This window comes from Onychomys torridus, chromosome 7 (assembly GCF_903995425.1).
Source record: "Onychomys torridus chromosome 7, mOncTor1.1, whole genome shotgun sequence".
Taxonomy (NCBI): Eukaryota; Metazoa; Chordata; class Mammalia; order Rodentia; family Cricetidae; genus Onychomys; species Onychomys torridus.
This window is the reverse complement of record NC_050449.1, coordinates 112,280,383-112,306,724: the sequence shown is the minus strand read 5'-3', so window position 1 is coordinate 112,306,724 and position 26,342 is coordinate 112,280,383. Positions and strand designations below refer to the sequence as shown.

Below are 26,342 nucleotides of genomic sequence, written 5' to 3'. Positions count from 1 at the left end.
GACATACATGCAAGCAAATGCTCACACATTAAAAAAAAAAAAAATTGAAAATAATCTTTTCTAGGGGGTGCGCCTGTAATTTAATTCTGCTAATGCTAAACTGCCTTCACATTCACCTAGAAGCACTATCAGGTAAAATTCAAAGCAAAGGGAAGAAAAGTCACCAAACAACATGTTAGGAGTGCTTGCTTAAAGAGAGTTAAGTTTCTTTCAGACAACAGCTAAGCTTTGCTTCCCTGACCATCTTAAGACTTCTAGGAGACACGGCTCAGCGGTTAAGAGCACTTATTCTTGCAGAAGATCCAAGTTCAATTCCTAGCACACACATGGATGCTCAGAAAGATCCATAACTCTAGTTCCAGGATATCTGATTACCTCTTCTGACCTCTGTGGGCACCAGGCACACACATGGTACATTTATGAAGGCAAAACACTCATATATATAAAATTTTAAAAATCTTAAAAAAAAAAAAAAAAAAGACTTCTGAATACTTCTCATCCTAAAAATTTATGTACTTCCTCAAACTATGCCTTGAACACCCTCTGGTGCTAGAGTGGTTTCCAGCTACCGCACTCTTCAGTGCCGAACCCCAATACAAAGTGTTTCTCCTGAATTCTCAGTTCAACATCAACATGGCCATCTCTGCACAGGTAGGCAGACATAGACTCTCCCACATCCCACTGCTCCCAATATCCCAAGGTGAGCTCACACCACCATAACACACTCAAGCCACAGGGAACTCCTATTTCCCAGAAGCCTATGCCATCCACTGCACTGCACACACAGTCCTTGATGCTGGCCAGTACCCCGGCCCCAGACCATTCTTTTGCTCTCTGGAAACCCAAGCCCTGGCTCCATTCCAATGCAGTTATCATCTCAAGTTCTTACCCTCATCTGAGCTCCATCAATAACCACATGGAAAGCATAAATGACATGCTGCCCCTCAGACCTGCACTGTATCTGCCACCATAAAGTCTCCAGCCACAACTGGACAGACTGTTCATGCTATTTGGAAGTGCATTTGAGTGCATAAGCAAGCCTGGACAGAAACCCCTTCTCTCTTTCTCCCAGTGCAAGAAAAGGTACCTTCTGCTCATGTTCTGATCCTCCCTTCCTGGACATGTGTGTAGCTTGTTTGTTGTGTGCTGTCCCCGCCCCTGACAAGGTTTCTCTGTGCAGCCCTGGCTGTCCTGGAACTACTCCGTAGACCAAGCTGGCCTCAAACTCACGAGATCTGCCTGTCTCTGCCTCCTAAGTGCTGGGATTAAAAGTGTGCACACCACTGCCTGGCTGGAAACTTGTATATCTTTGACCATTTCCTATCTCTATTGGATTCTCTTCAGGAGTAGTTAAAACAGGCTAAAATTTTCCCACCCTAAACATACCCGAACACAAAAAACACAGCAAAAGTAAAACCAGCCTTCCCTAGGCTGTTTTGCTCCTATGCTTTCCCAACTACCCCTTCTCGCCTTGCCCTACCCCTGCAGCCCAGAGACGTGAAGAAGATGGTCCTTTCTTCACTGCAGGGACACTGAACCCACTGGCTGCTGCCGAAGGCTAGCCCCAGGGACCAAGCAGAACTATGTCCCATTCAGACAAGTAGGGTACGAGAGCAGCTATCCAGACCAGGAGTGCATGACAGAACCCATGCAGCTAGCTCAGCCTAGAGATGCTGGTCTGACAAGACTCCTGGGCCTGTGGAAAGTCATGCAGGGCAGCATGGCCTAGGGCCACACTGGGGTGAGGACAGGGTAGCCAGGGGAGAATCGAGCAGTTCTGCTGGTGAGCAACTGAGGATTCTCTGGATCCGCTCAGTTACCATGGACCCTTTTGTGAAAGAAAGGACAGAAAGCTCTCTGCACTCAATGAATGATCCAGCCTAAAATGCCAGTATCATAGGGGGACAACTCAGATGGATCCTTTTAAAGAAAGGCAGTCTTTGATACAATTATAACATAGTAACCAGGGAAATGGTTTGGGTGCTTACAAAGGTAAACTACCACATCATCCTTCAAAGTATCCACCCCCAAATAAAGTATTACTGCAAATAAATCTTGATTACTAGGTACAAAGAAGGAAAAGTAAGGGGAATGCATGACCCCACAACCTTTAATCCCAAAGACACTTACCTTCAACACGTCCCAATAAGCCACATTGTTATTTGTATCTTTGGTTAATATATGTCTCTTATCATTAAGGATGTGGCACTGAATGATACTAGCGCCCCCTGAAGGAGGAAAAAAAGAACAGTTGGCAAGAGACAAAAAAACCCACCTTTCTAGTCATCATTTGAAGGGGCCGTGGGTGGAGGCGTAAACACCACAGTGCACATGCGCTCAGGTGACAACTCTGGAGTTGGGTCTCCCCTTCCACCTTTACAAGGGCTCTGAGGCTAGAACCCACGCTGTGCCAAGTGCTTTCCACCTTTCTCTCCTCCCCATCTCCAGATGAGCACTCTACTCTGAGGGAAGAGCTACAGGAGGCTGACCCCAAGTGCTAACATGAAATACACATTTTTTTTTTCTCAGCCAGCCAAAGCACAGAATTTGAGGCTCACATCTGACCGTCTCTGGTTTGTGCCAAAAGACAAGATTAAAGATATTTTCTACTGGCTATTGCGTTATAGGGTAAAAAATGAACTTTAGAATAATGTCAAAATACACATGGTACAAGGCAGCTCTTTGGTATACTGAAAGCAAAGCACATCATGGCCTGTTCGCAGCCAATGGAACTGGAAGATCCTGCGGCAAATACAAGGCAGACACAGAGAACACACTTCTTGCTCACACAGATCTAAACACACAAAGCCATCATGAAGTCTGGGAAAGGTGGTAGAGGAGCCTGGACCTCCTCGGTGCATACGGGTGTACTGAAGCACCGCACAAACCCATGAGCTGTAATCATAATAGACGTTCTTCAAAAAAAAAAAAAAAAAAAAAAAAAAAAAAAAAAAAAAAAAAAAAAATCAAAACCACATCCCTGTGCATATGGGCAGCACTGATGGGATCATGCATGAAGGGGGGGGGGGGCGTGTTGAGGCAGTATCCAAGGAGCAGGAGAGATGACTGCAAGTGGACAGGATGAAGATGCATGGTACACATGTATGAAACTGTCAGAGAATAAATAAAAAATATAGCTGGGCAGTGGTGGCGCACACCTTTAATCCCAGCACTCAGGAGGCAGAGCCAGGCGGATCTCTGTGAGTTTGAGGCCAGCCTGGTCTACAGAGTGAGTTCCAGGACAGGCTCCAAAGCTACACAGAGAAACCCTGTCTCAGAAAAGGGAAAAAAAAAAAAAAAAAGGAAAAACATCAAAACTGTCCTTAACTGCCTGCCCCTGCTGCGCCTGCCCCTGCTGCGCCTGCCCCTGGTCTCCTGTCTGCTGCGCACTGCACTGAAGGACAGGCCGGCACTTCACTTTCTCCTCTCGTAACTATAACCTCGTTAGCAGTGTGTGCTTACCTGTGCACAGCCTTCTTACCTTTAATAACCTGGTCGGGCTGTGTGCAGAGGGGTGTTATGGGATTTGTACAGTCATTGTCATAATCACCAGAGGCTCGGAAATTATGAATTCCTTTCAGTGTCTAAAGGAACAAAATTATCATTTCATCATTTTATGCTCTCCAGGCCTGTTGGTGTGAATCCGGTGGTGAGAATGACAGTCACAGAACAAGCAAATGCTCAGGTATCAACAGCTCTATCAGAATACACCCAGGCACAGCAGGGAACCACAGGGTCAAACAGCAAGAAATCCCCAACAAATACTAATGAGGGAATGTCTTCTTTTAATGAAGACAAAACAAAACAAAACAAACCCAAGGCCCCTGTGGTGGTTTGGATGAGAACGGCCCCCATAGGCTCATACATTTGAATGCTTAGCCCCAGTTAGTGGAACTGTTTAAGAAGGATTAGAAGTGTGGTCTTGTTGGAGTGTCACTCCAGGTGGGCCCGGAAGTTTCCAAAGCTCATGTAGGCCCACTCACTCTCTGCCGGCAACTTTTAGACCAGATGTGAGCGCTCAGCTACACGTGCCATACCTGCCCGCCAGTATGTTCCCCACCACGATAGGTGTGGTAGTTTGAATGTAACTGGCCCTCAAAAACTCATAGGGTATGGCACTATTAGTAGGTATGGCTTTGTTGGAGTAGGTATGGCCTTGTTGGATGAAGTGTGTCACTGTGGAGGCGGGTCTTGAGGGTGCATATATATTCAAGCCACACCCAGTCAAACAGTCCACGTCCTGCACACCACCATGCTCCCCTCCATATGATAATGGAAAGAACCTTTGAAACTCTAAGTGAGCCATACCAATTAAATACTTTCCTTGTAAGAGTTGCCGGTGGTCATGGTGCCTCTTCACAGCAACAGAAACCCTAACTAAGACAGAAGTTGGTACCAGGGACTGGGCTATTACTGTAATAGGCCAGACCATATTTTTGATTTGGAATTTGGAATTTGGACTTTGGTACTTTGGACTAAGAAAGAAGTGGGATGCTTTAAGCACTGCTCAATGGGCTATACTAGTAGGAGCATGGTAGACAGTGATGTGAAGTTATTTGAACTCTTAGGGGCTGACTCAAGAGGTTTCAGTTTCAGAGAAGAATTTTAGTATGTTGCCTAGAAATCATTCTTGTGATATTTTGGTGAAGAATGTGGCTGTTTTTTGTCCTTGTCCAAAGAGTCTGCCTGAGGCAAACTTTTGGATTAATTCTGTTGGTAGACAAAATCTCCAAATAGCCTAGTGTAGAATCTGCTGTGTGGTAATTGGTGGTAACTCTAATGAAGATTTATAATAAAAAGGAGCAAGATGAACAAAAATACAAAATGTAAGATTAAGAAAAAGAGCACCAGGAAGTGGAATGGAGCTAAATCCTGTGTTCAAGGAGATAATTGGATTAAGAAATGGAATATAGGGAGTGGTGACATCAGGGCAAGATCCCACCCAGTTAAGTTTCCAACTTGTGAAAAGGAATTAAAGAAAAGCTTAGAGCCAGGTGTGGTGGTGCATGCCTTTAATTCCACCATTCCAGAAACAGAGGCTGGTGGATCTCTGTGTTTGAGGCCAGCCTGTTCTAGAGATCCAGTTTTAGGACAGCTAGGCTTAGACGGTGAAAGACAGAAAGCTGGTGAACATGTAATTGAACAAGGAGATCATGTTTTAGCCCTAGCAAGCAGCAGAACTCGGTAGCTTTGGCCACAGAAGAAAGGGGCTATAGAATTAGCCCGAGACTAAAGAAAGTCACTGAGGCCAGGCATGTGTCAGGTGTGTCCCCGAATGGAGGCCTAGAAAGGCCATTGTGTGAAGTTGTGAAGCTGGAAGCCTGGATTGCCTTGAAGACCCAAGATGTCAGGATACCTGCCGAGGAAAGCTGCTAACAGGAAGTGGAACTAGTTGAAGAGAAAGAAGTGTGTTGCAGTCAACAAAGCTGAACGGAGTTGAAGATCTGAAAAGCATTTTGACATCAGACATGGAGATGCAGAGGTTGGAGTTTGCCCAGCTGGTTTTCGGTCTTGCTTTGGCCCAGTATTTCCTCACTATGTTCTCTTCCCTACGTTTTGGAATAGTAATGTATATGCTGTGCCATTATATGTTGGAAGTATGTGATCTGTTTTTTGATTTTATAGATGATTACAGTTAAAAGATTGCATGAATCTCAGAAGAGGCTTTGAACTTTGGACTTTTAAACACTGTTGAGACTGTGATAGACTTTTGAAACTGGACTAAATGCATTTTCCATTATGATATTGTTAAAGCTTATGGGGACCAGGGAGTGGAATGTGTCAGTGTGAATGTAACTGGCCCCCATAAGCTCATAAGGAGTGGTACTAGGAGGTGTGGCTTTGTTATGGCTTGGTTGAAGGTAGTGTGTCACTGTGGAGGTGGGTCTTGAGGATGCATATATATTCAAGCCACACCCACTGAGACAGTCCATATCCTACTGCCTTCTGATCAAGATATAGCCAGCACCATTTCTGCCTGCATGCCATCATGCTCCTCATCATGATGATAATGGGCTGAACCTCTGAAACTGTAAGTGAGCCTCCCCAATTAAATATTTCCCTTATAAGAGTTGCCATGGTCATGGTGTCTCTTCACAGCAACAGAAACCCTAACCTAACTCAGACAATGGTCATGGACTAACCTCTTGAAACCAAGTGAGCCCCCAATTAAATGCTTTCTGTTGTAAGTTGCCCTGGTGTTCATCACAGCAATAGTATAATAACTAAGCCCCAAAGCAGGGCACTATTCCAGCAAAGATTATCACTGATGGGCACGAGAGTGGGCACACAAGCTTCGTAGCTCACCTGCAAACAAACCCTTTCCTCTAGCTCCCAGAGTCAGATAAGCAAGAAAGCTTAACTCCTTAAGGAGCTGGTGCTATGGAGGATCTGGCTGCCCACTCTGGCTGCTCACTCTACTTCTACCCTTGCTCTCCATGCCAGAGAGAGAGCCAACTTCCTGCTCCATTACCTTTAGGAAAACAGGTATATGTATGGCCAGTCTACTTCACTCCTTTTGTTTGTTTAACTGGACCAGTGTCTTGCTATGTAGCCCAGGCTGACCTTAAATGTGCAGCACTCCCATTTGTCAGTCTCCCAAGTGCTGGGTTATAGCTATGTACCCCACATATGCCTATTCTCAGGTGCAGCTTTACCAGGCTAGATGCTAACTCTGACAGCTTTCATCAGGCAACAGTGTGTTCTAAGTACATATCCTAGCGGCTAAGAGAAGCAGCAGCTTCATCTCACCCATGAATTTCAGAGTTCCTTTCACTCTCAGGGTCACATCTGGGTTCACAAGGGCATGTGGACAAGGCCACACTTTGTCTCCAATGCTGGCAACTGGCGTATCTAGGATAGCAAACCAACCACATGTCTATAGATTGGCCATGAGCGGTCACATACTTACCCACTTATTTACTGTGGACTTTGTTGTTGCAACCCAGATTGCAGGAGGGGGATCTGCTGATCTGTCAAGCTCCATCTGAAAACCAAACACAAAGTCATCTTTGCCAAGGGCTGATGCCTCTGGGTTGTTAGTGCAGAGATGAGCTATCAGCCTGGTGATACACCAGGGACTATCAACTCCTTTGTCAACAAGTATACACTGCTTGCAAGTACTGTAGCAGTGAGCTTCAGAGGCACAGGGAAAGGAGTCTCTACCAAAGCAGTTCAGTCTTGTAACGGGGGGAGTCTTATAACATGGTAGGCAAGTGTCCCTCACACTAGTGAGCTACTTTATAGCAGCTCACTTGTACATGTACGTAGTTATATTTTTAGAATCTCACTAAGTTAGCGAGGCTGGCTTTGAACTCATGATTCTCCTGCAACAGCTAGATTACAGACAGGCACCACTGTAGAAAGAATCAAGATTTTAATTTATGTTAACTGTTGGGACTTATATGGACATAGTCAAAAGGATGAGGACTTTCTGGAACAAAAGCAACACTGTTTCTTCTATTCCAGTTTTTATATCCTCTGTGTGTGTGTGTGTGTGTGTGTGTGTGTGTGTGTGATGCGCACACACTTTTCTGGGATAGGTTCTTGCTATGCTATCAAAGCTAACCTTTGATGGTCACCATGCTTGGCTTACATTCTTCTTTTAAGGGCAAATAACTTTCTTCCTTTCTTTTTTTTTTTTTTTTTTTTTTTTGAGAACATTTATAGGAAAAAAAAATCCTAACAACATAACAAATGAGAGATTAGCCTTCACCCAGGACCAGGATCATAGCACCACATGCCCTCTGGTCCTTTCAGAATGTGGAACATGTAACATGTATATTTATCCTCAAGTGGAACCATTTTTCTTCCTATACCAGGAGACTGCAGTAGCAGTGGTAGGAGACACTTCCAGACTCTGAGCTACCAGGAATTCTCAGGGAGCCTCTCAATGTGTGGGTGCCCTGTGCCACTTTCTTCAGCCTGCTGTCCACAGCCAAGAGCTCCTAGCACCTGTAGTGCTCACAGGGCAGTTTCTTCCATGCTTGCCACCCCCACAGCCTTAACGCTTTGCTTCCTTATAAGATGGTCTGCTGGTCCATCAAGGTGCCGTCTACGTCGTGTCTCCTGCTCACTGTGGAGCCTCATCAGCAGGGCTGCCTGAGGCAGTGTGTGCAGCTTGAAGCAGGGGCTTTCCTCCTGTAGTGTGCTCTTCCGCTCGCTCCTCACTGCAGAGGCTGGGGCCTTATCACACCCCTAACTGCTCATGTTCTTCCTCTTAAGGACAGCAGGAGTGCAAGCTCAGCAGCATGCCTGACTCAGTGTTACTAGGATTTACCAGAGGGAAAGCTATCTATGGTGATGGTCCCCAGAAGTCACAACTTGTCTCCTCCCTGGCCCAAGGGTCTATAATTGAGATTCTTTCCTACCCTATCGAGGATGGAGGGTCTTCCCAATACCACATCTGGTTAATGTTTAGTGTAGATTCTGAGGCACATGCCAAACCAAGCTCATAACCTCAGTTGGAAAACTCAAAAACTCAACGCACCTTGAGAACTGGTGCTTTTTCTTCACAAATCAGCACCCGAATGTCAGGGTTTCTTAGGTCCGTGCAATAAATCTTCCTGTCTCTTCCTCCAGAATATACATGTGTGAAGGCATCGTTGACTTGTAGGGCCCAAACACCTTCATCGTGGACTCGGTATGTTGCTATACATCTTTGCTGGCCAAGGGACCACAGGCGAATTGTCCCATCGGAACTCCCAGAGAGGCACTGTGAACAGAGGAAACAAGGGGAGGGTGCTCCCAGGAGCAGGCCAGTCTGAAATGACCACAGATAACGTGCATGCTCCAGCAGGGACACCCACGCAAACCTGCCCTGGTCCTCTCTACCCAGCCTCCTGCTGGCTCTATAAACCCTAGCGGTGAGTTGTGTCTGGATGCTCAATTAGTGAGGTAGATGCAGTCTGAAAGCAGCTAAGATGAGGTGGTAGTGATCTCAGTACAACCACCATCCCTGGGAACTTATTAAAAATGTCAACTCTTGGGTCCCATCCAGACCCAAGGAGGCAGGACCACAGCAGGGTCACCAACAAAGTCAGCAGGTTTCCTCATGTTCTATGGCTGAAGGCACTGCTTCAAGGCCAGAAAGCCTTTTGTCACAGTTCTGTTTCACCCTCTTGCTCACGGCTCTGCATTTCTCATTGCTTAGGTCTTTGGTTCTGACAGAAATCAGGTCTAGCCAAGGGCTCTACTCACTCATGGTGATCTTGAACAATTCTCATGAGCTGAGTTAACACTAGCAGTTCTGACCAGTTCTCAAGGTTCGGGACAATCAACTACAAACAAGTTGGAGGCACACAAATTAGGGCTGAGTGCACTGAGTTAGACAGAAACAGGCTGAATAAGTCATCCCACATTCATACTAGGCATGCTCAGTATTCCTGATTGGTTGCTGTGACAACTTGTAGAAAGGATCAAAACGTCATTTCCTTGGGAAAAAGAATGGTCCCCAGGACAAAGCAATTGCTGGTGCTAGAGTATGAGACTAAGCAGAGGCTCAGAGGAGAGCAGCTGTGGGCCAAGACTTGGATGGTTCCTAAATAGATGGGCTGTTAAGACTGTTAATGATTTACTGCTCTGCCTCTTCATTTTCAGGAGCCTGTGAAACTGTGAGTTTAATGAAATGAGCACAGAGTAGAAGAGTTCCTCACAAACTGCCAGGAGCACCAGAGATTTCATCACCTCTTTCAACTAGTTCACAAGGGAATGACTGATCCAACCTGGGGGTGGGAGAAATCAAACATTGTTTGGAACAGGGTCAAGGAGGGGCTCCCTATGCCAGAAGATGCTACTCTGAGGTGGCAATTCTCTCAGGAAAGCTCCGATGCCTCAGATCCTAGCACATATGCCCATAGACAGCAAGATCTGGCAAAGACGGTGCTCTGGAAGTCCACACAGCTGAAGACATGCAACAGTTAAGGGACCAGATGCAGATGCACAGGTGGAGCCATATCCAGTGAATACCGAGCAGCACAGTCTCGACAGCAGCCAGCATTTTCTGGCTGCAAGGAGAGCAAGCCATAGGAAGAACCACCACCACCCAGCACGAGGCAGTGCTCACGAACGTCCTGTACTGTAAGCACCCTCCCTACTCAAGGTCCCAGGTCACACTCACTGTCCTATAAGAGTTAGGAGAACTAACAGAACAGTTCCCAACCTCCAACTTCACCTGTCTCTCCTTCCATTGGCTAGAAATGTGAGATGTCCAACAGATTATTTCAGACAAACGCAATGCTAAATCAGATTTACTCAGACAGATCCTGAACCCCAAGCAGACATTCCTGGTCTCCCAACGACAGCAGTAGGAGGTGCCTGTGTGTAGAGACCTGGCTACCATTTGGAAAGTTGCCTGATGCTGTGATCCCAGACTCCTAAGTTAGGTTTGGGACTTGAATTACCAGAGAAACCCTGTGGGTGACACAACTACACATCTAAGCTCCAACAGGTAGCTTTAGAACCAAGCCCCACTGATGTTACTGCTTATAGCAAACAGAGCTGACTTTAAGTGATCTATCTCCATCTGACAGACAAATCACCTCATACAGAAGAACATTGTAAATTACAAAGAGGAAACAGGACCCAGACTGCAGTGGCTAGGAAGAGCTTTAGGCCCTGCTAGCGACTTAAACCTATAGATAACACAGCCAACAACACAACTGCCCAAGCCAGACAACAGTGAGAATCTCCACCCAACAGGCAAGCAAGGGTTTGACAGCAAAGCTTCCTTCTGCTTCACAAAGTCAGCATTTCAGCTGTCTGGGCCTCTGCAGCAGAACTGCACACCTGCATCAGGACCATACTAGGTAGCTTTCTTGTTCTGCCTTCAGTTAAAACAACAAAGTCCTTTACGTGGAGTGCTGTAAGTGCAATTAGTGTTTTTATTTGGGTTTTTTGTCTGTTTGTTTGTTTTTGAGATAGGGTCTTACCTTAGGCCCCTATATTTACTATCTAACACAGGCTGGTCTTAAACTCATTGTAATTTTCCTACCTTTGTCTCCCGAGTAATTAGATTATAGGTGTTAAGATACCACACCCAGCTGGCAATTTAGTTTTTTATTTTTTAAAGACTACTTTACTTTTAGATGTATGTATATCTGTGTGAGTGTTTGTCAACTGTATGTAGTGCCCACAGAGGCCAGAAGAGGGAACCAGATCCCCTTGGAACTGGAATGACAGAAGACTGTGACTGGCCGGACCTGTGTGTTGGAAATGGAACTTCAGTTCTCTGTAAGAACAACTAGTACTCTAACCACTGAGCTACAACTGAATAGTCTACAGACTGAAAATTAGGACAGAAATTACACACAGAGCTTATGGTTCCGACCACCCTCTCCAGGCATGCATAAAGCGGGGCAACTTCTGCTAAGGCCATCAGCTGGGTCTGCAAACAGATCCTACCTGTGTGCCATCCCTGTTCAGCAGCAGAGCCTTCACGTTGTCCGTGTGCCCTTTCAGCTTCATGAGTTTCGCACAGGTCCTTGGATCCCACACTCTTAGAACCTGACGATTTTACAGAGTATTATACAAACCAAATACAGACACAACCAGCTTTGAAAGCGCCTGACTTTCATATCAATGCCAGCTATTAAATTCTGAAGAGGAAACGCTTCTATAGCCAATTTATGCTGTCCACGCTGCTAAGCTTAAGAACGCCTTTTAAATACCCAAATCAGGCAGTCCCTCCATCACTACCTGCACAATAGTTGTATAGTTACACCCTTATGTATACAAACAACACTTCTCTTATCATCCAGTAGACAAAATTACTGGTCTTCAGTATTTTTATTTAGCTTCTTTTGAGGCAGGAATTTGGCTATGTTGTCTAGGCTGGTGAAGAACCTCTGGACTCAAGCAATCCTCCTGCCTCAGCCTCCCAAGTACTGGGAATCCAGCATGCTACCTCACAAAGTTCTGTGCATGTATTTAAGGACTACACAGATGCAATGATTCCAATCTCTTAGGTTCAGAGATACCAGCCAGGCTACCCTTACCTTCTCAGTGGACCCTGATACAATGATTGTTCCCAGTTGGTTCATGGCCAGGCTGTAAATGGAATCTTTGTTCCCACTTAAAGAAGAAGCTATTGAGGATAAAGGGAGTTCAATGTTAACAAAATGACCAGGTGTTCAGCAAAAATCACAAGCTTACACATTTGACTTAGAAAATCTTACCTTTAAAAATATTTTAAGGACATGAAATCTATCTACAAGAGAAATAATTTCAAATAACAGTACCATCATCAAAACATATGTTATTTCTGGATTTGAGTATATCAAGTGCTCAATAAGTATCTGTTAAATTGAACTGTATTGCCATTTAAAACTGACCCACATAAGCAGTGTATTTCCAAAGACAGGCTTCAACACTTTCAAAGTCACTATTATTCAAAGAAATACAAAATGAAAATACCATTTCATACACAAATCAGATTAAAAAAACAAAACAAACAAAAAAAAAACCAACCCAAATCCCCCAAATCCAAGGCAACACTTTTAGTCAGAATCATGTCCATACCCTTTGATCTGGAAGCCAAAGTGAAAGTGTTTCCATGGTGACTGGTTCACAAATACACAAATACCACCATGGCCCAAAGAGTGAGCACATATGAGGTGTTTAGAAATGCCTGCTGTAAGCATTCCACAAATGGTAACTATTACTAATATGGTTTCTACACTTATAATCCTGGGGGTCAGCCTCCCTTATAATCTAAGCAAGCCCAGCTAGGGCAGGATCTACGTTCACTAAGGCCAAGTCTTTGCTCCTGCGTATCTTAGAAGCAGGCCTGACCAATAGAGGTCCAGGATAGACAGGCAGGGCCTATCTGCTGGATCCCTGAAAACAAAACCAACCAAACCAACCAAACCAAAAAACCCAAGGGGAACAAGGGGAAGACCCTCTTTAGTTATACACTTACTTTTTGGCAAAATAACACTGAACAAGTTATAAAACTAGTCTCCACTTGCCCTTCCTGGAAGAGACTAAGTCAAATCATAACTATTTGAGCCATGCCATGGGAGTTCCTGGAGTCACAACAAAGTGGAGAAGTATAGTGTAGAAATCTCTCTGTCCGAGCCTGTGTCTTGAATTCCTCCTCTGGTCTAGGCTAGGCCAAACTCTGCTCCAACAAGAAATCCTCAGACATTCAGCCTGTAGGCTCCTGTAGGCTGGGCTAGTGCAGTGTTGAACTTCAAGTCTAGATCTGTGCAAGTCTGACCCGGAAGTTTATCAAACAGTCACACTGAACAACTCTACATTCCCTCTAGAAGTACCCTAGACTCCTGGACTTTTCCAAAACTGCTGGATTCTTTCAGGCTGCTCTGAAAAGCTCTTCTCAACTGGTCCTGGAAACATTCTTTCCCTTGGTATTTCTCATCTCGGCCATTAAGGCAAAAGCTCATAAATACATTAAGACTTTGAGGTCAGAAAAGAGCCTGCATTGCCAACTATCACCTTCTTCAAGAACACTGGCTATGTGTGTCTGGGGTAGCAATGCTGTGAGGGGTACACAGTATGATAAGATTCTTCTACCTGCAGGGACTCACACCATAGCTAGGTAGCTAAGACATGCACATGCACATGGAATAGCCAGGTTCCATCTGGAGAAGCTACTAAGTCTACAGCACAGTGATGAGTGAGCTCCTAGTTCAGTCATAATCTTGGGGGCTAGAAACTGTATGCAGAAGTACTCTCAAAATATGAGCCACTGTCTCGATGCAAATGTATCAAAGATGCTGTATAAACCATTCTTTATGTCAACTTAGATCACTTTCAAAAAATTTTTTCAAACACCTTACTTGTGACAGTGTTATTTGAGGCAGTCAATGCTGTTAGAGTATTCACATCCCAAAGGAATATTTGTCTGTCCAACCCAGCCGATGCTACCAGCTCTTTATCCTTGGCATATGCTAAGGCCTTTACATAATCCTATAACAGAACAGACACACTATGATCTACGCTGTAAGAACATGAGTCACATAAAGAACTGAGCTCCCAACATGATAGGAAGACTGAACTGTGGACATTACCTTGTGTGTCCGGAGTGTGGACATGCAGAACCCTTTGTGTGCGTTCCATACTTTGACCGTTGTGTCAGAGGAAGCAGATATTACTAGAAGAGACAGAGTCAGCCAAAGCCTTACTAGAGTGACTTGGAACTTTGTTCTCTTATGGCAAAGTGATGAACTGCAAACAAGTGCTCACACGTGCATGCTTAAAAGCTTTTTCCAGAACTCACGGAACAATGCTTCAAAGACATGTGTAAATGTATATATCCATTATTGGCTTTAATTACACAGGAACAACTGCTCTATTCACCCAGGTGAAAGTCCTTAGTTTAATTGAGAATAATTACTCAGATTGCAAAACCAAGAAGTGGAACTTACCAAAATAAGAAAAACGTCATGCTAAGGCTAAAAACATTATATACAGTATAGGGTTCTATTTATCTACAGTTCAAAACTATGTAAAACTAACTGCAGTGATCATATTGAATGAGCACAAGGAGGCACCGGGTACCTCTTATTATATTCCTTTGGTTTCAATGTGTGTGCACTTTTCTGCATGTCTGCTGTGCTCAGTGAAAAAGTCTCACAGGGCCTGAGGCTTGGCTCATCAATTAAGTGCCTCCTGTGTAGGCAGCATTAGGTTATTTCCAGCACCCACCTAAAAACCTGGGTGAGAGGCACACACCTGGAGCCCTACTGTAATGTCAATGCTGGAGAGGGGTAGCAGATCCCGGGGGCTCAGGAGTTAGTCAACCTAGGAAGCAGTGAACTCTAGATCAGCCGGAGACTGTTTCAAACACTATGGTGAGCATCATGGGAGAAGGGCATCCAAACCTGCACACACAGACTCACATAGAAAGTGAACAATTATCAGACTTGAAAACTGAAGAAACCTGAGAAGCACTTACACGTTTTCCCATTGCAGCAGAGCACGACATCGTTCACCCAGTCTGTGTGGTGCTCCATAGATGCTATGTATGGGTCTTGCTGAAGTGAAAAACCATGGAGTTTATAAGAGAGCAAAATCATGACAAAAGGCAGTCATGCTCAGATTCTTCAGTTAATATGACACATTACCATAAATTAAATCTAGAATGGCACTTCTAGGTGCTTCCAGAGAGCTGATATAAACAAGTTGGTTTCAGGACAGTTACCATAATGAAAGCCTCGGTTCCCAAGGTTAACACCTTGTGGTGGCAAAATGGATAAGCTCTGAGCTAGGCATGGTGTGGGGCAGGACTTGGGGAAACTGAGGTAGGGAGATCTGACACAGCATGCCTGTGGTTCTGGAGTCTGGCCTAAGGGCAAAAGAAGACAAGCACAGGCTGTTAGCTTCCTATTGCTGTTTGTAATCCCATTCAGTGAGTCCCTAAACTGCCTCTCCTTCAGAGAAGTAGTCAAGGTGCAGGGGCACCCCAATCCAGTTGCTAGACTCCTACCCACTGGCTCAACTAACTTCCAGAGCCTTTTACAGTGTCCAGTTATATCCCATGGCAAGTTTACACACTTCAAAGAGAATAGCTCTTTGCATGTCTAAAAACTGAAGCTATGCAGTCTTGTCATAAATACCAGAGAAAAGATGCTTGAGGGTAGGACAGACAGACTGCCAGATTCTAGGTAAGCTCTCATGCATTTCCCCTTAATTTGTTCAAAATACTGTGAACTCTTCAAAAGCCAATGTTCTAATTCAAACGTGAGTTCCAATGGCAGTAAAAAAGGTAAACACAAGCACACTTTTTATTTCCCTGCCTTTGACACTGTCTTCACCTGCTTAGGCATTCAAAGCCTGCTGGACTGAGTCCACTGGAAGAAACCTTATCTGGACGCTGCGCCAACTATTCTGTCTGCAGTGAACACCAGTGTGTAGGACCGGCTAAGAAGACACAAACTTAAAAAAAAAAATACAGGTGCTGGCACCAGGGGTCTGAGGACAGGCTGAGGCCCAGGTTACTGCCAAACTAGTCACTTAGGCATCAGGGTTCTCGCATGCTAACAGCTGCCTTGACAGGGATTTTGGGGGCTAAAGATTTTGGTAAATATGATGGGCCAAGACACATAGTTAAGAGCTCAATAAATGCTCCTTTTTCTCCCCAGTATCATGTCCTATGTCATTCACAAAGCAACATTCAAACAAATCCCAGAGCTCCCTCCCATCTGGCTGCAGATCTTCCTTATTTGGCTGGTGGGAAATGAGCACTTTCCACAGGATTCTGGTTTAATTATGGACAGTTTCTTGATAAGCATGCATTTACGTGCTCCTCACTGCTTAAGAAAGAGGCTTTTGAAGCTGGGGTGTAACTTAGAGGTGGTGGGGTGCTTGTCCAGCATGCACAAGGCCCACGACTTGATGCTCAACACTGCATAAGAAACAATGAAGCCTCTGGCAGCCCTAAAGAGTGGAAGGAGAGAGCGGCCTTCAGTCTCACACCCACCACGTGGGCCACTAAGACCCTAGAATGTTGTAGGGACCTTACTCACTTTTTAGAAAGACATTAAGTATTTGTAAAAGTACATAATTCAACATTTTGTTGTTCTATTTTCAGCATCATTATCAAGAGTCTTTTCAGACTCACAATTAAACCAAAATTCTGTGGAAAGTGTTCATTCCCCACCAGGCAAATCTTTTTGCTCCTTTGTGGCAGGGGACTCTTAAGGCAAAGTAACTTATGAAGCCCCTGTATTAATGGAGGCATTTTCTCACAGGCTCACAGAACTCTGGGGATAACATCTTTATGTTATGACTTTATGTTATGAAGCTCAGTGCTCAGAGATAAAAGTTAGAACTGAAGAAAGGAGCCCATCAGACAAAAAGCCACTGGTCCAAAGATCTGAGGTAACCCAAATGCGATGACTTCCCGCCTCACCTTGTGCTGATTGACACTCCATATTCTTATGATGGAGTCTCGCCCCGCTGTGAAGAGTCTGTTGAGCGCTGGGTCCAGCTGCAGGGCATTGACTCCATTCCGATTGTACTTCTCCACTTCATCTCGAATAACATAGGAAACCTGGTGGACGCCAACAAAAGCCAGGCCACGGTGAGGTGGAGCCTACTAGTGGCTAGTTCCAATACCAAACTACCTTTAAGCCAACAGTTTGTTTTCATCTTCTCCATGGAGACTAAAGGGCATCACTGACAACCCAGCTCAGAATAAGCAGGTCTGCCTCTATTTGTCTAATCCATTCTCATCAACCTTTCAGCCATGTACACTGGAATATAGCCAGTACCCCTGAGGCAGGGCAGTCCATCAGGAAATGGAGGAAACATGGGAAGAGGAAGCTCCCCCCACCCCTTCTGGTTTGCCTCTTGCTGGCTGACAGACACCAGGAGAAGACCTGCAGTCCCATTCTGAGAAGACTGTGAATTGGCTGGTACACTGAATGCTCTCTCTCAGCAAGTCCTTCTCCAATGGTGTGTGCAGTGCACATAAAGCCCGGGGTGAGAGAACACCAGAGCAGGCTTCCCCCAAAGCCTACAGAGCAGATGGAACAGCTTCCGCCCCTGCTGCCTGCCTTCCCTGCTGTTCTGGGCCAGAGCTCTCATTGCTTCAAGCCCCAATGGCACCGCCCTCCTCCTCAGTCCTTAGTGGGGCTGAAGTGTGAACAGATACACCAGGTGACAAGGCCCTTGCACGACTGGGAAGGTCTCTTCTCTGCCCTTACACCTGAAGCAGATGAAGAAGTTTAGATACGAGGGCTGAGAATTGCCTGGCATGTGCAAGGCGCCGGATTCTGTCTCAAGCATGATAAAGATAAACAAAGGTGGATGTTTGTGTACAAAGCCTCCAGCACCCACTGTTACCACCAACTCCACGCCATCCGTCTCTTTAAAGATGCCTCATTTGTGTTCTCTCCTGGACACCTTTCCTTACTCCAGGCCATCCCCTAAGCTTTTAGGACCTTCTCATATTGTGACATTTCTGGATTCTGTCCTTTGACCACTCACTGGCTTAGCTGTATATTTAGAAAGTCCTTTCAATCTAGAAAGTGTGGTGATCCCTGCCTGTAGACACCTTGTGTGGATACTGCTGTCTGCTTCCTCTGTTCCTTCCTGACTATCCATCGTGGACAATAGAACTTTCTAACTAATCCCTGTCTTTTATGCAATCTGTGTCATCTTTCTGTTTACTTTTGAAAGGACCTCCTTTACTATTTTATAATACTATTATTTATTTTGTTTTGCCGAGACAGAGTTTCAAAGCTCAGGGAACTTTCTACATAGCTCAGATGGCCTTGAACTCCCAATCCTCCTGCCTCAGTTTCTCAAGTGCTAGTACTCTAAGTGTGTGCTACCACCCCCTGCTCCTACCTTTGTATTTTTCAATAAACTACAGTATGATGAAAAACAGAAACAGTATCTTTAATAATGAATGGTTACATTATCATACACTGGGCTGGCAAAATGGCTCATCAGGTAAAGGTGCTGGTCACAAACCTGGCAACCTGAATCTGATCCTTGAGATCTATGTCAAGGTGGAAGGAGAGAACCGACTCCACAAAGTTGTCCTCTGACCTCTACATGTGCCAAGGCATGCCATCTCCTCCAGCACAGTATTAATAACAAGTATTTAAAAAATTTACTCTAGGGTTGGGGATTTAGCTCAGTGGTAGAGCGCCTGCCTAGCAAGCACAAGGCCCCGGGTTTGATCCTCAGCTTAAATTAAAAAAAAAAAAAAAAAAAAAAATTTACTCTAGCCGGGCAGTGGTAGTGGTGGCGGCGGCGGCGCACGCCTTTAATAACAGCTCTTGGGAGGCAGAGGCAGGCGGATCTCTGTGAGTTTGAGGCTAGTCTGGTCCAGTTATAGGTTCTTAAGACATTTCACATTAAAATTTTGTTTAAGTCCAGCAGCGACAACCTGCCTTCAAAAATGTGCCCTTATCCCTCTCCAGAAGAGAAGAATAAAATACGAGCCTGGAGCAGAGCCCTAATTCCTATCGTGAGATGTCCAGGACAACAGAAAACCCCCACAGGCTTTAGCCATGCACAAATGCTAGTCTTATGTGTTGGCCTCCATTACTGACTTCCAAGGAAGCAAGGCCTCAGCAGGAGCATCCTCAGGAGGAGAAGCAAGGCCTCAGGAGGAAGCAGCAACAAAACACCCGAATCAAGACCAGTGGGAACCATCCCAATAAATTCACTGTGATTGTAAGAAAAAGACCACATGGGCTAGAGAGATGGCTCAGCAGTTAAGAGCACTGGCTGCTCTTCCAAAGGTCCTGAGTTCAATTCCCAGCAACCATATGGTGGCTCATAACTATCTGTAGTGAGATCTGGTGCCTTCTTCTGGCCTGTAGGCTTAAATGCAGGCAGAACACTGTATATATAATAAATAAATAAATCTAAAAAAAAAAAAAAGACACTCCCACCACTACCACACATGATGTCTAGATGCAGAAAGACAGAAAAAAAAAAAAAAAACAACAGAACTTAATTCATGACTTTTATTTTAACTATGGGTATATATATGCATTTGTGCATGTGTGAGTGCACTGCCCATGGAGGTCAGAAGAGGGTGCTGGAAGCTGGAATTCTAGGTGGTTGTGAACTGCCTGGCATTGGTGCTAGGAACCAAAATGGAGCCTTCTGCAAGAACAGTATGTGCTTAACTGCTGAGCCACTTCCCCAGGCCTGAGATCTAATACTCTAAACAACTATTAAGTAATTAGCACCAGCTGCCAGTACAATTTAAACGTGGAAGATTCTGGGGACAGCACAGAAGTCCTCTTGGTATGGTGGTTCTAGGAGAAGAGCTTAACTGTGAAAGACCCCCCGGCACCCCTATAGTAATGCTATGTTTGCAAGGCTTATAAGGGAACAAAAGACAGTTCCAGGAAATAGAATGGCCCCACCGCAGCCCAGATAGCCGATAGATAAGCAGGATGTCAGGGGCAGACTGCCTGGCGTCAGTGCGGGAGGGCCAGAGCAGCTGGAATTCTAGATAGGGGTTGAGCCAACACACATATCTGGTTACCAAGGGAAAAACCCACAAACCGCCCTGAGCCTGAGTTCACGCCCCATTTGATTTATGCTCATATATTCGCGCCTCACTTTGACAGAGCTTTGTCCAATTAGAACCCTTTGACTATTCGCGCCTCACTTTGAATTGTCCAATCAGAGCTTTGTCCAATTAGAACCCTTTGACTATTCGCGCCTCACTTTGAATTGTCCAATCAGAGCTTTGTCCAATTAGAACCCTTTGACTATTCGCGCCTCACTTTGACAGAGCTTTGTCCAATTAGAACCCTTTGACTATTCGCGCCTCACTTGAATTGTCCAATCAGAGCTTTGTAACCATTCGCGCCTTGTTTAAATTATCCAATCAGAACCCTTTGACTAATGCTTTCCCGCGCTTCTTGCTATAAAAACCCATCTTACCAACCCAGAGGCGCGCAAGTTTTCCGAGAGACTTGGTTGCCCCAGGTACCTGTGTTTAAATAAACCTCGTGCTGTTGCATCTGATCCGTGGTCGCTGCGTGCTCCTTGAGCCGGGGGTCTCTCCTGAGGGGAGACCTCTCCGGGGGGTCTTTCAACTGGAAGTAACAGCTGGCCAAGAGAGACATGGCCTGGGCAAACCTTAGCAGGCAAGAGGTTAGTGATCACGCTGCAGCCAGCAGCCTCTGAGTGAACAGTCCCTTCACTACGACGTCACTGTGATACTGAAGGCAGAGTGAGAAGTCACACCTGACCATTCTCACTGTCCGAAAAATGAGGCAGGGCACCAGGTGAGCTTTGCAAGGCAACAGGAAGCCAGATCTTTAGTAAGGGCCAATTACAGGGACTAGGACAGGGGAAAAATAACAGGGCAGCCCCAACACCATGCCACACAGTGAGCACTGCCTGACTCATCACTCCAGCAGTTACGTGGGAGACCTTCCATCATCTGCCTCAGCATCTAAAACCTAAATATCCCTGGGATCACTGACAGTTACTGCAGAGACCCCCAGAGAAGCCGCTTTCTGACCACCTAGAATGTTGTTTCTGTCCCCACATGAAATAACGGCTTTCCTTAGCCAGTTTCCTCCCATCACCACCATCTCTGACTTCAAGGAAACAGACAGGGTTTCCGTTACGACTTACAAATGACACAAATGTAATGGCTTAAAACATGACACTCTTCCCTTCCTAAAGGTCAAAGTCCGGGCTGGGCTTCAAAGCACCCCTGCGAAGGGTCTCTCAGGTTTGCACTCTTTAGTAGAGACTAGGAGGGAGCATGTTTCCAAACTCATTGATGTTGCTTTCTGCCTTAGTTAGGGTTTCCACTGCTGTGAAGAGACACCATGACCGTGGAGAGGAAAACATTTAATTGGGGTAGCTCCCTTCCAGTTCAGAGGTTCAGTCCATTATCATCACGGTGGGGAGCATGGCAGCGTGCAGACAGACATGGAGCTGGAGCTGAGAGTGCTCCATCTTGCGGGCAACAGGAAGTCAAGTGACCCACTAAGTGGTGTCCTGAGCATAGGAATCCTCAAAGCCCATACCCAGTGACACACTTCCTCCAACAAAGCCACACCTCCTAATAGTGCCACTCCCTATGAGATTATGGGGGCCAATTACATTAAAGCTATCTGTGGTGGTATTGTGTTCCCCGAAATATTGTGTTCTCTGGGCCACAATATTAAACATAGAGGATAGGCAGTGGTAGCACACGCCTTTAATCCTAGCATTCCAGAGGCAGAGATCTACCTGGATCTCTGTGTGTTCAAGGAATCAGCCAAGCATGGTGACTCATGCCTTTAATCCCAGGGAGTGATGACAGAAAGCAGAAAGGTATATAAGGCGTGAGAACCAGAAACTAGAAGCTTTTAGCTGGTTAAGCATTCAGGCTTTCAAGAAGCAGTTCAGCTGAGATCCATTTTGGATGAGGACTCAGAAGCTTCCAGTCTGAGGAAACAGGATCAGCTGAGGAATTGGCAAGGTGAGGGAGGTGGCTGTGGCTTGTTCTGCTTCTCTGATCATCCAGCATTCACCCCGATACCTGGCTCCAGGTTTGATTTTATTAATAGGACCTGCTAAGATTCCTGCTGCAGCTGTCACCAAGGCCAATCCAGTTCCTTGTGACTGCAGCCTGTGGTCTGTGTTTCATTAGCTGCCAGGCAGCCAGGTCAGGCAGCTTGGCTGCTAACAGTTGCCTGTCTTCCTCTCATGCTTTCTCCAGGGTCTTTGCCTGCAATGGAGCCCTCTGCTTCTGAGGGTTCACTGGTAATGCCCCCATTTTAAGACTTGTAACCTAATCACATCCACAAAGTCCCTTACATCAGGACAGATGTACCAGTCCCAAGGATAAGAGCACCAGCATTTCTGGGGGCAGCCCATTCTGCCTACCACAGCAACAGAACAATTTTCATATTAAAAAGGGCTATGGGCATCTTACAGAAAACAAAACCAAACAAACAAGAGAGGACTGGGTAGGGTGGCACATGTCTTTAATCCCAGCACTTGGGAGGCAGAAGCCAGAGGATCCTCTGTAAGTTCTTAGCCAGCTTAGTCTACATAGTGAATTCCAAGACAGCCAGGGTATATACAGAGACCTTTTCAAAAAAGGAAAACAAAAACAACCCAAACAAAAGAAGAGGGATGTGGAGGACTAGTGAGATGGCTGAGTGGGTGGAGGCACTCAGTGCCAACCAAATCTCATGACCTGAGTTCCATCCCCTGGACCTACATGGTGGAAGGAAAGAACCAACTCCTCCAAGCTGCCCACCCTAAAGCATTCTAGCCTCACAAAGGGAACTCCCTGGGCAACTCCCTCTGAATCTTCAAGGCTGAGCACTACTTCATTTCTACTTGGGTACCTGAAAGACACCAAATGACAGCAGGTCCCAAAACAAGCTCTACATTTCCTGGACTCCTCTCTTCTGAGATGGTGGCTGCTCTACTCCTCAAGAGTTTACAGTCTGTGGATTACTCATCTCTGAAACTCCGACTTACTATTCTTTTCTAACTGCGGCTGACTCAAAGCACAGACACAGTGGGACACCAATGAGGATGAAGGGGCTGCTGTGTGTGTTTGTCATGCTGTTCCTTTGTTCAGAACCCACCACTTACTGCTCCTCACCTCACTCACAGTTTACTAAAGGGCCTCTCTATCTGCCTGCAACCACTTCTCTGACTGGTCTTCTACTCCTCTGTCCCTAACCCCAGGCCTCTTTACTGATCCACCCACAGGCCTTCATTCCTCCCTCAGGACATTTCCACTGGATATTCTCTTTGGAATGTCCTCCGTCCAGATAGCTTAGTGGCTGTGTCACTTCCTTTCCTCCAAAGCCTTTCAAGTCACCTTCTCAAACAGCTTCTTTGACCAGCACAAAAAGCCTTAATCCCAGCACATGGAGGCAGAGGCAGAGGCAGAGGCAGGCAGCTCTCTGCAAATCAGGCCAGCCAGGCCTACATAGGGAAATTTAAAAACGGTAAGTGGCGCTGGTTTCCACATGAGGCACAAGCCACTACAAAACCCAGTATCAGAGCTTTGGGGGCGGGGAGAGGATGACAAAAGAACCAGGCCTGGAGAAAAGCAAGTGCAGAGAGAGGGAAAGAGAGAGAGAGAGAGAGAGAGAGAGAGAGAGAGAGAGTGTGTGTGTGTGTGTGTGTGTGTGTGAGAGAGATAGAACAGAGAAGGGAAGGGCAGGAGTCTGTGTTCAGCTTTTTAAAGACTCCTGTGAACATGCGCAGGCAGGCTTACAGAGCTACAACACACATGCGCTGATTGCGTGACCACGATAGGCACATGTAATCATCAGCATGCACTGATGATGTATGACGCAAGACTCCTTGCTTAACTCCTGAACTGGGCGGTCAGGCAGCTGGAGTGGGGGCAGAATCCTAACAGAGACCCCATTTCAAACCACTATCACAACTTCTGTTTCTTCTACTGCTTACCATGATCAGTTTATTTGTTTGTTTGTTTGTTTGAGATAGGGTTTCTCTGTGTAGTTTTGGTGCCTGTCCTGGAACTCACAGAGATCTGCCTGCCTCTGCTCCCGTTCAAAGGCCTGCACCACCACCGCCCAGCTATTCCATGATCAGGTTTTAATCTTTAGAGCCTATTTACCATTTGAAAGAATTCTACAATTAAACAGTACATACTCACTACACATACACTTCAGTTAACACTGTCTCCATTTGCTTTATTGAGTCCATCCATCCATCTGATTCATCTTATCCTCTCACATCTTTCAAAACAGGCAGCACATCAACGATACTTTCCTTGAAATATTTAGGCCTGTGTGTCACTGTTTAGTTGTTTATGTACAACTTATTAAGATAAAATTTACAGTGAACCATGCCATAGATATTTGACACTTCAATACACCTGTGCAATATAAACCCTTACAAAGAGAACATTATCACACCCTACAAAGTTCCTGATTTACATACTCCATCCTTAGACAATACAACTCTTATTTTATCATCACAATAACCTGTTAATAAGAGCACACAGCTCCTGAGTAATTTTCAGAAAGCTGGTTACTTTAGTGCAGTCCAGGAAAAACTGGCCGAGTATAACCACTATCCCATAATTGTTCCTCTGTCTAGTCCCATAAATTATGACTTTCTGTTTGTAACTCTAACTCAGCTGACATTTTTGTTTATTTTTGTTTTTCAAGACAAGGTTTCTCTGTGTAGCTTTATACCTTTCCTGGAACTCATTCTGTAGCCCAGACTGGCCTCAAACTCAGAGATCCACCTGCTCTGCCTCCCAAGAGCCGGGATTAAAGGCATGCACCACCACCGCCCAGCTTTGGCTGACTTTTAAAAAGTATTTTAGGGTTGGAAAAATGGCTCAGTGAGTAAGTGGCTTTGCTCACCACACAAGCGTAAGAATGAGGTGGAATGCCTAGAAACCATGAACATCAGGCTGAATAGCACACATCTAGAATTCCAGTACTTATATAGTACCATGGAAGGTGGAGACAGGAGAGGACCAGGACATTCATGGGCAGCTAGACAGCACATGCACTGGTGAACAACTGTCTTAAACAAGGTGGAAAGTGAGTAAGGATACCAGAGGTTATTCTGATCTTACACACGTGCTATGGCACACCTGTGTCTACATTCACATACACAGAGACATGTTTATTCTCCCCTCCCACCCCAGGACACATTCTAGTCTGCCTTCTTTTAAACCAAGGACAAATCCAGCCTAAAGCTAATTCCTGTGAACTAGGCTGGTTGGAGTACAGTCATCCCTGTTCATGTACAGACTCTCCAGGGCTGGCTTTGAGATGGAAGGGCAGAGCCAATGGTTATGGAGCAGAGCTAAATGGTTACAACACAGCAAAGCCCAAGATCCAAAACCAATTCCCACTTGTACTCACATAACATCTGAACTTGTTAAGCACTGTATGTGGGCCTTCTCCACTGGCTATTTAATAATATAATCCCAAAGCCTGTCTGTAACTTGACTTTGGAATTCTAGGTTACTATCTTCTCATCCAAGACACAGTCAAAAAGCAAAATATATTCATTTCCCCCAAAATGGAAGGTTTTATTTTTTTATAATTTATAAGCATAAACATAAAAATGCATGTAAAGTGATTGAAAATAGTCAAGTGGTAATGCCTGTAATCTTAGCACTCAGGAGGCTGAGACAGGAAGATCACCAGCTGGAGGCTAGGCAGGACTACACGGTTGGGACCTTGCCTCAAAAAAAAAGGGGGGGGACTGGGGATTTACCTCAGTGGTAGAGCGCTTGCCTAGCAAGCGTAAGGCCCTGGGTTCGATCCTCAGCTGAAACAAAACCCAGAAGACCAACCAAAAAAACCCTCTGAAAACACAGTAGCAACAACAAATATACAGAAGTATATACAGGGGCATATTAAAAAAAAGATTCACATTACTTTATGTGTATGTGTCCAAGTGTACGTATGTGCACCATGTGTGCTGAAGAGGCCAGGACAGGGTATCAGATCCCTGGACCTGGAGCTACAGATGGTTGTGAGCCACCATGTGGATGCTGGGAATTAAATCCAGATCCTCTACAAGAATGCCAGTGCTCTTAACTGGTGAGCCATCTGTCCAGCCCCAGAGGTGCCTATCTTTACAGTAAATGTACCCCATGTCCTATTTTACCCAGACCACGTTTCTCTGTGTAGCCCTGGCTGTCCTGGAACTCACTCTGTAGACCAGGCTGGAGATCTGCCTGTTTCTGTCTTCTGAGTGGTGGGATTCAAAGGCATGCACCACCACGTACAACACACCTTCCAATAAAGCCACTATCTTCCTTTATGGAAATGGGAACATATATTGACTTGCTGCTCTTATTTCTGGATATCTTCTGTTCTGATTATATGGACCTAGCATATTGAATGTGAGTGCGTGCATGCGTGTGAATGTGCATG

At 45.4% G+C, this 26,342-nt stretch overlaps 1 protein-coding gene across 3 annotated transcripts in view; it reads right to left on the bottom strand.

The window, feature by feature from the left end:
* Positions 1-26,342, bottom strand: part of Wdr48 (WD repeat domain 48) — a 40,798-nt gene that overhangs the window by 10,529 nt on the left and 3,927 nt on the right. For 2 of the 3 annotated variants that reach the window (XM_036194235.1, XM_036194236.1), the window contains exons 2-11: positions 16,871-17,011; positions 14,915-14,993; positions 14,028-14,110; positions 13,797-13,926; positions 11,994-12,082; positions 11,401-11,502; positions 8,489-8,713; positions 6,911-6,985; positions 3,482-3,584; positions 2,131-2,228 (exon numbers count right to left, since the gene is read on the bottom strand). In XM_036194235.1, the coding sequence (XP_036050128.1) occupies positions 2,131-2,228; positions 3,482-3,584; positions 6,911-6,985; positions 8,489-8,713; positions 11,401-11,502; positions 11,994-12,082; positions 13,797-13,926; positions 14,028-14,110; positions 14,915-14,993; positions 16,871-17,011 (1,125 nt within the window). Of the gene's footprint in view, positions 1-2,130; positions 2,229-3,481; positions 3,585-6,910; positions 6,986-8,488; positions 8,714-11,400; positions 11,503-11,993; positions 12,083-13,796; positions 13,927-14,027; positions 14,111-14,691; positions 14,830-14,914; positions 14,994-16,870; positions 17,012-26,342 lie in introns of those variants that run through there. The other variant, XM_036194238.1, reaches the window with a different exon arrangement.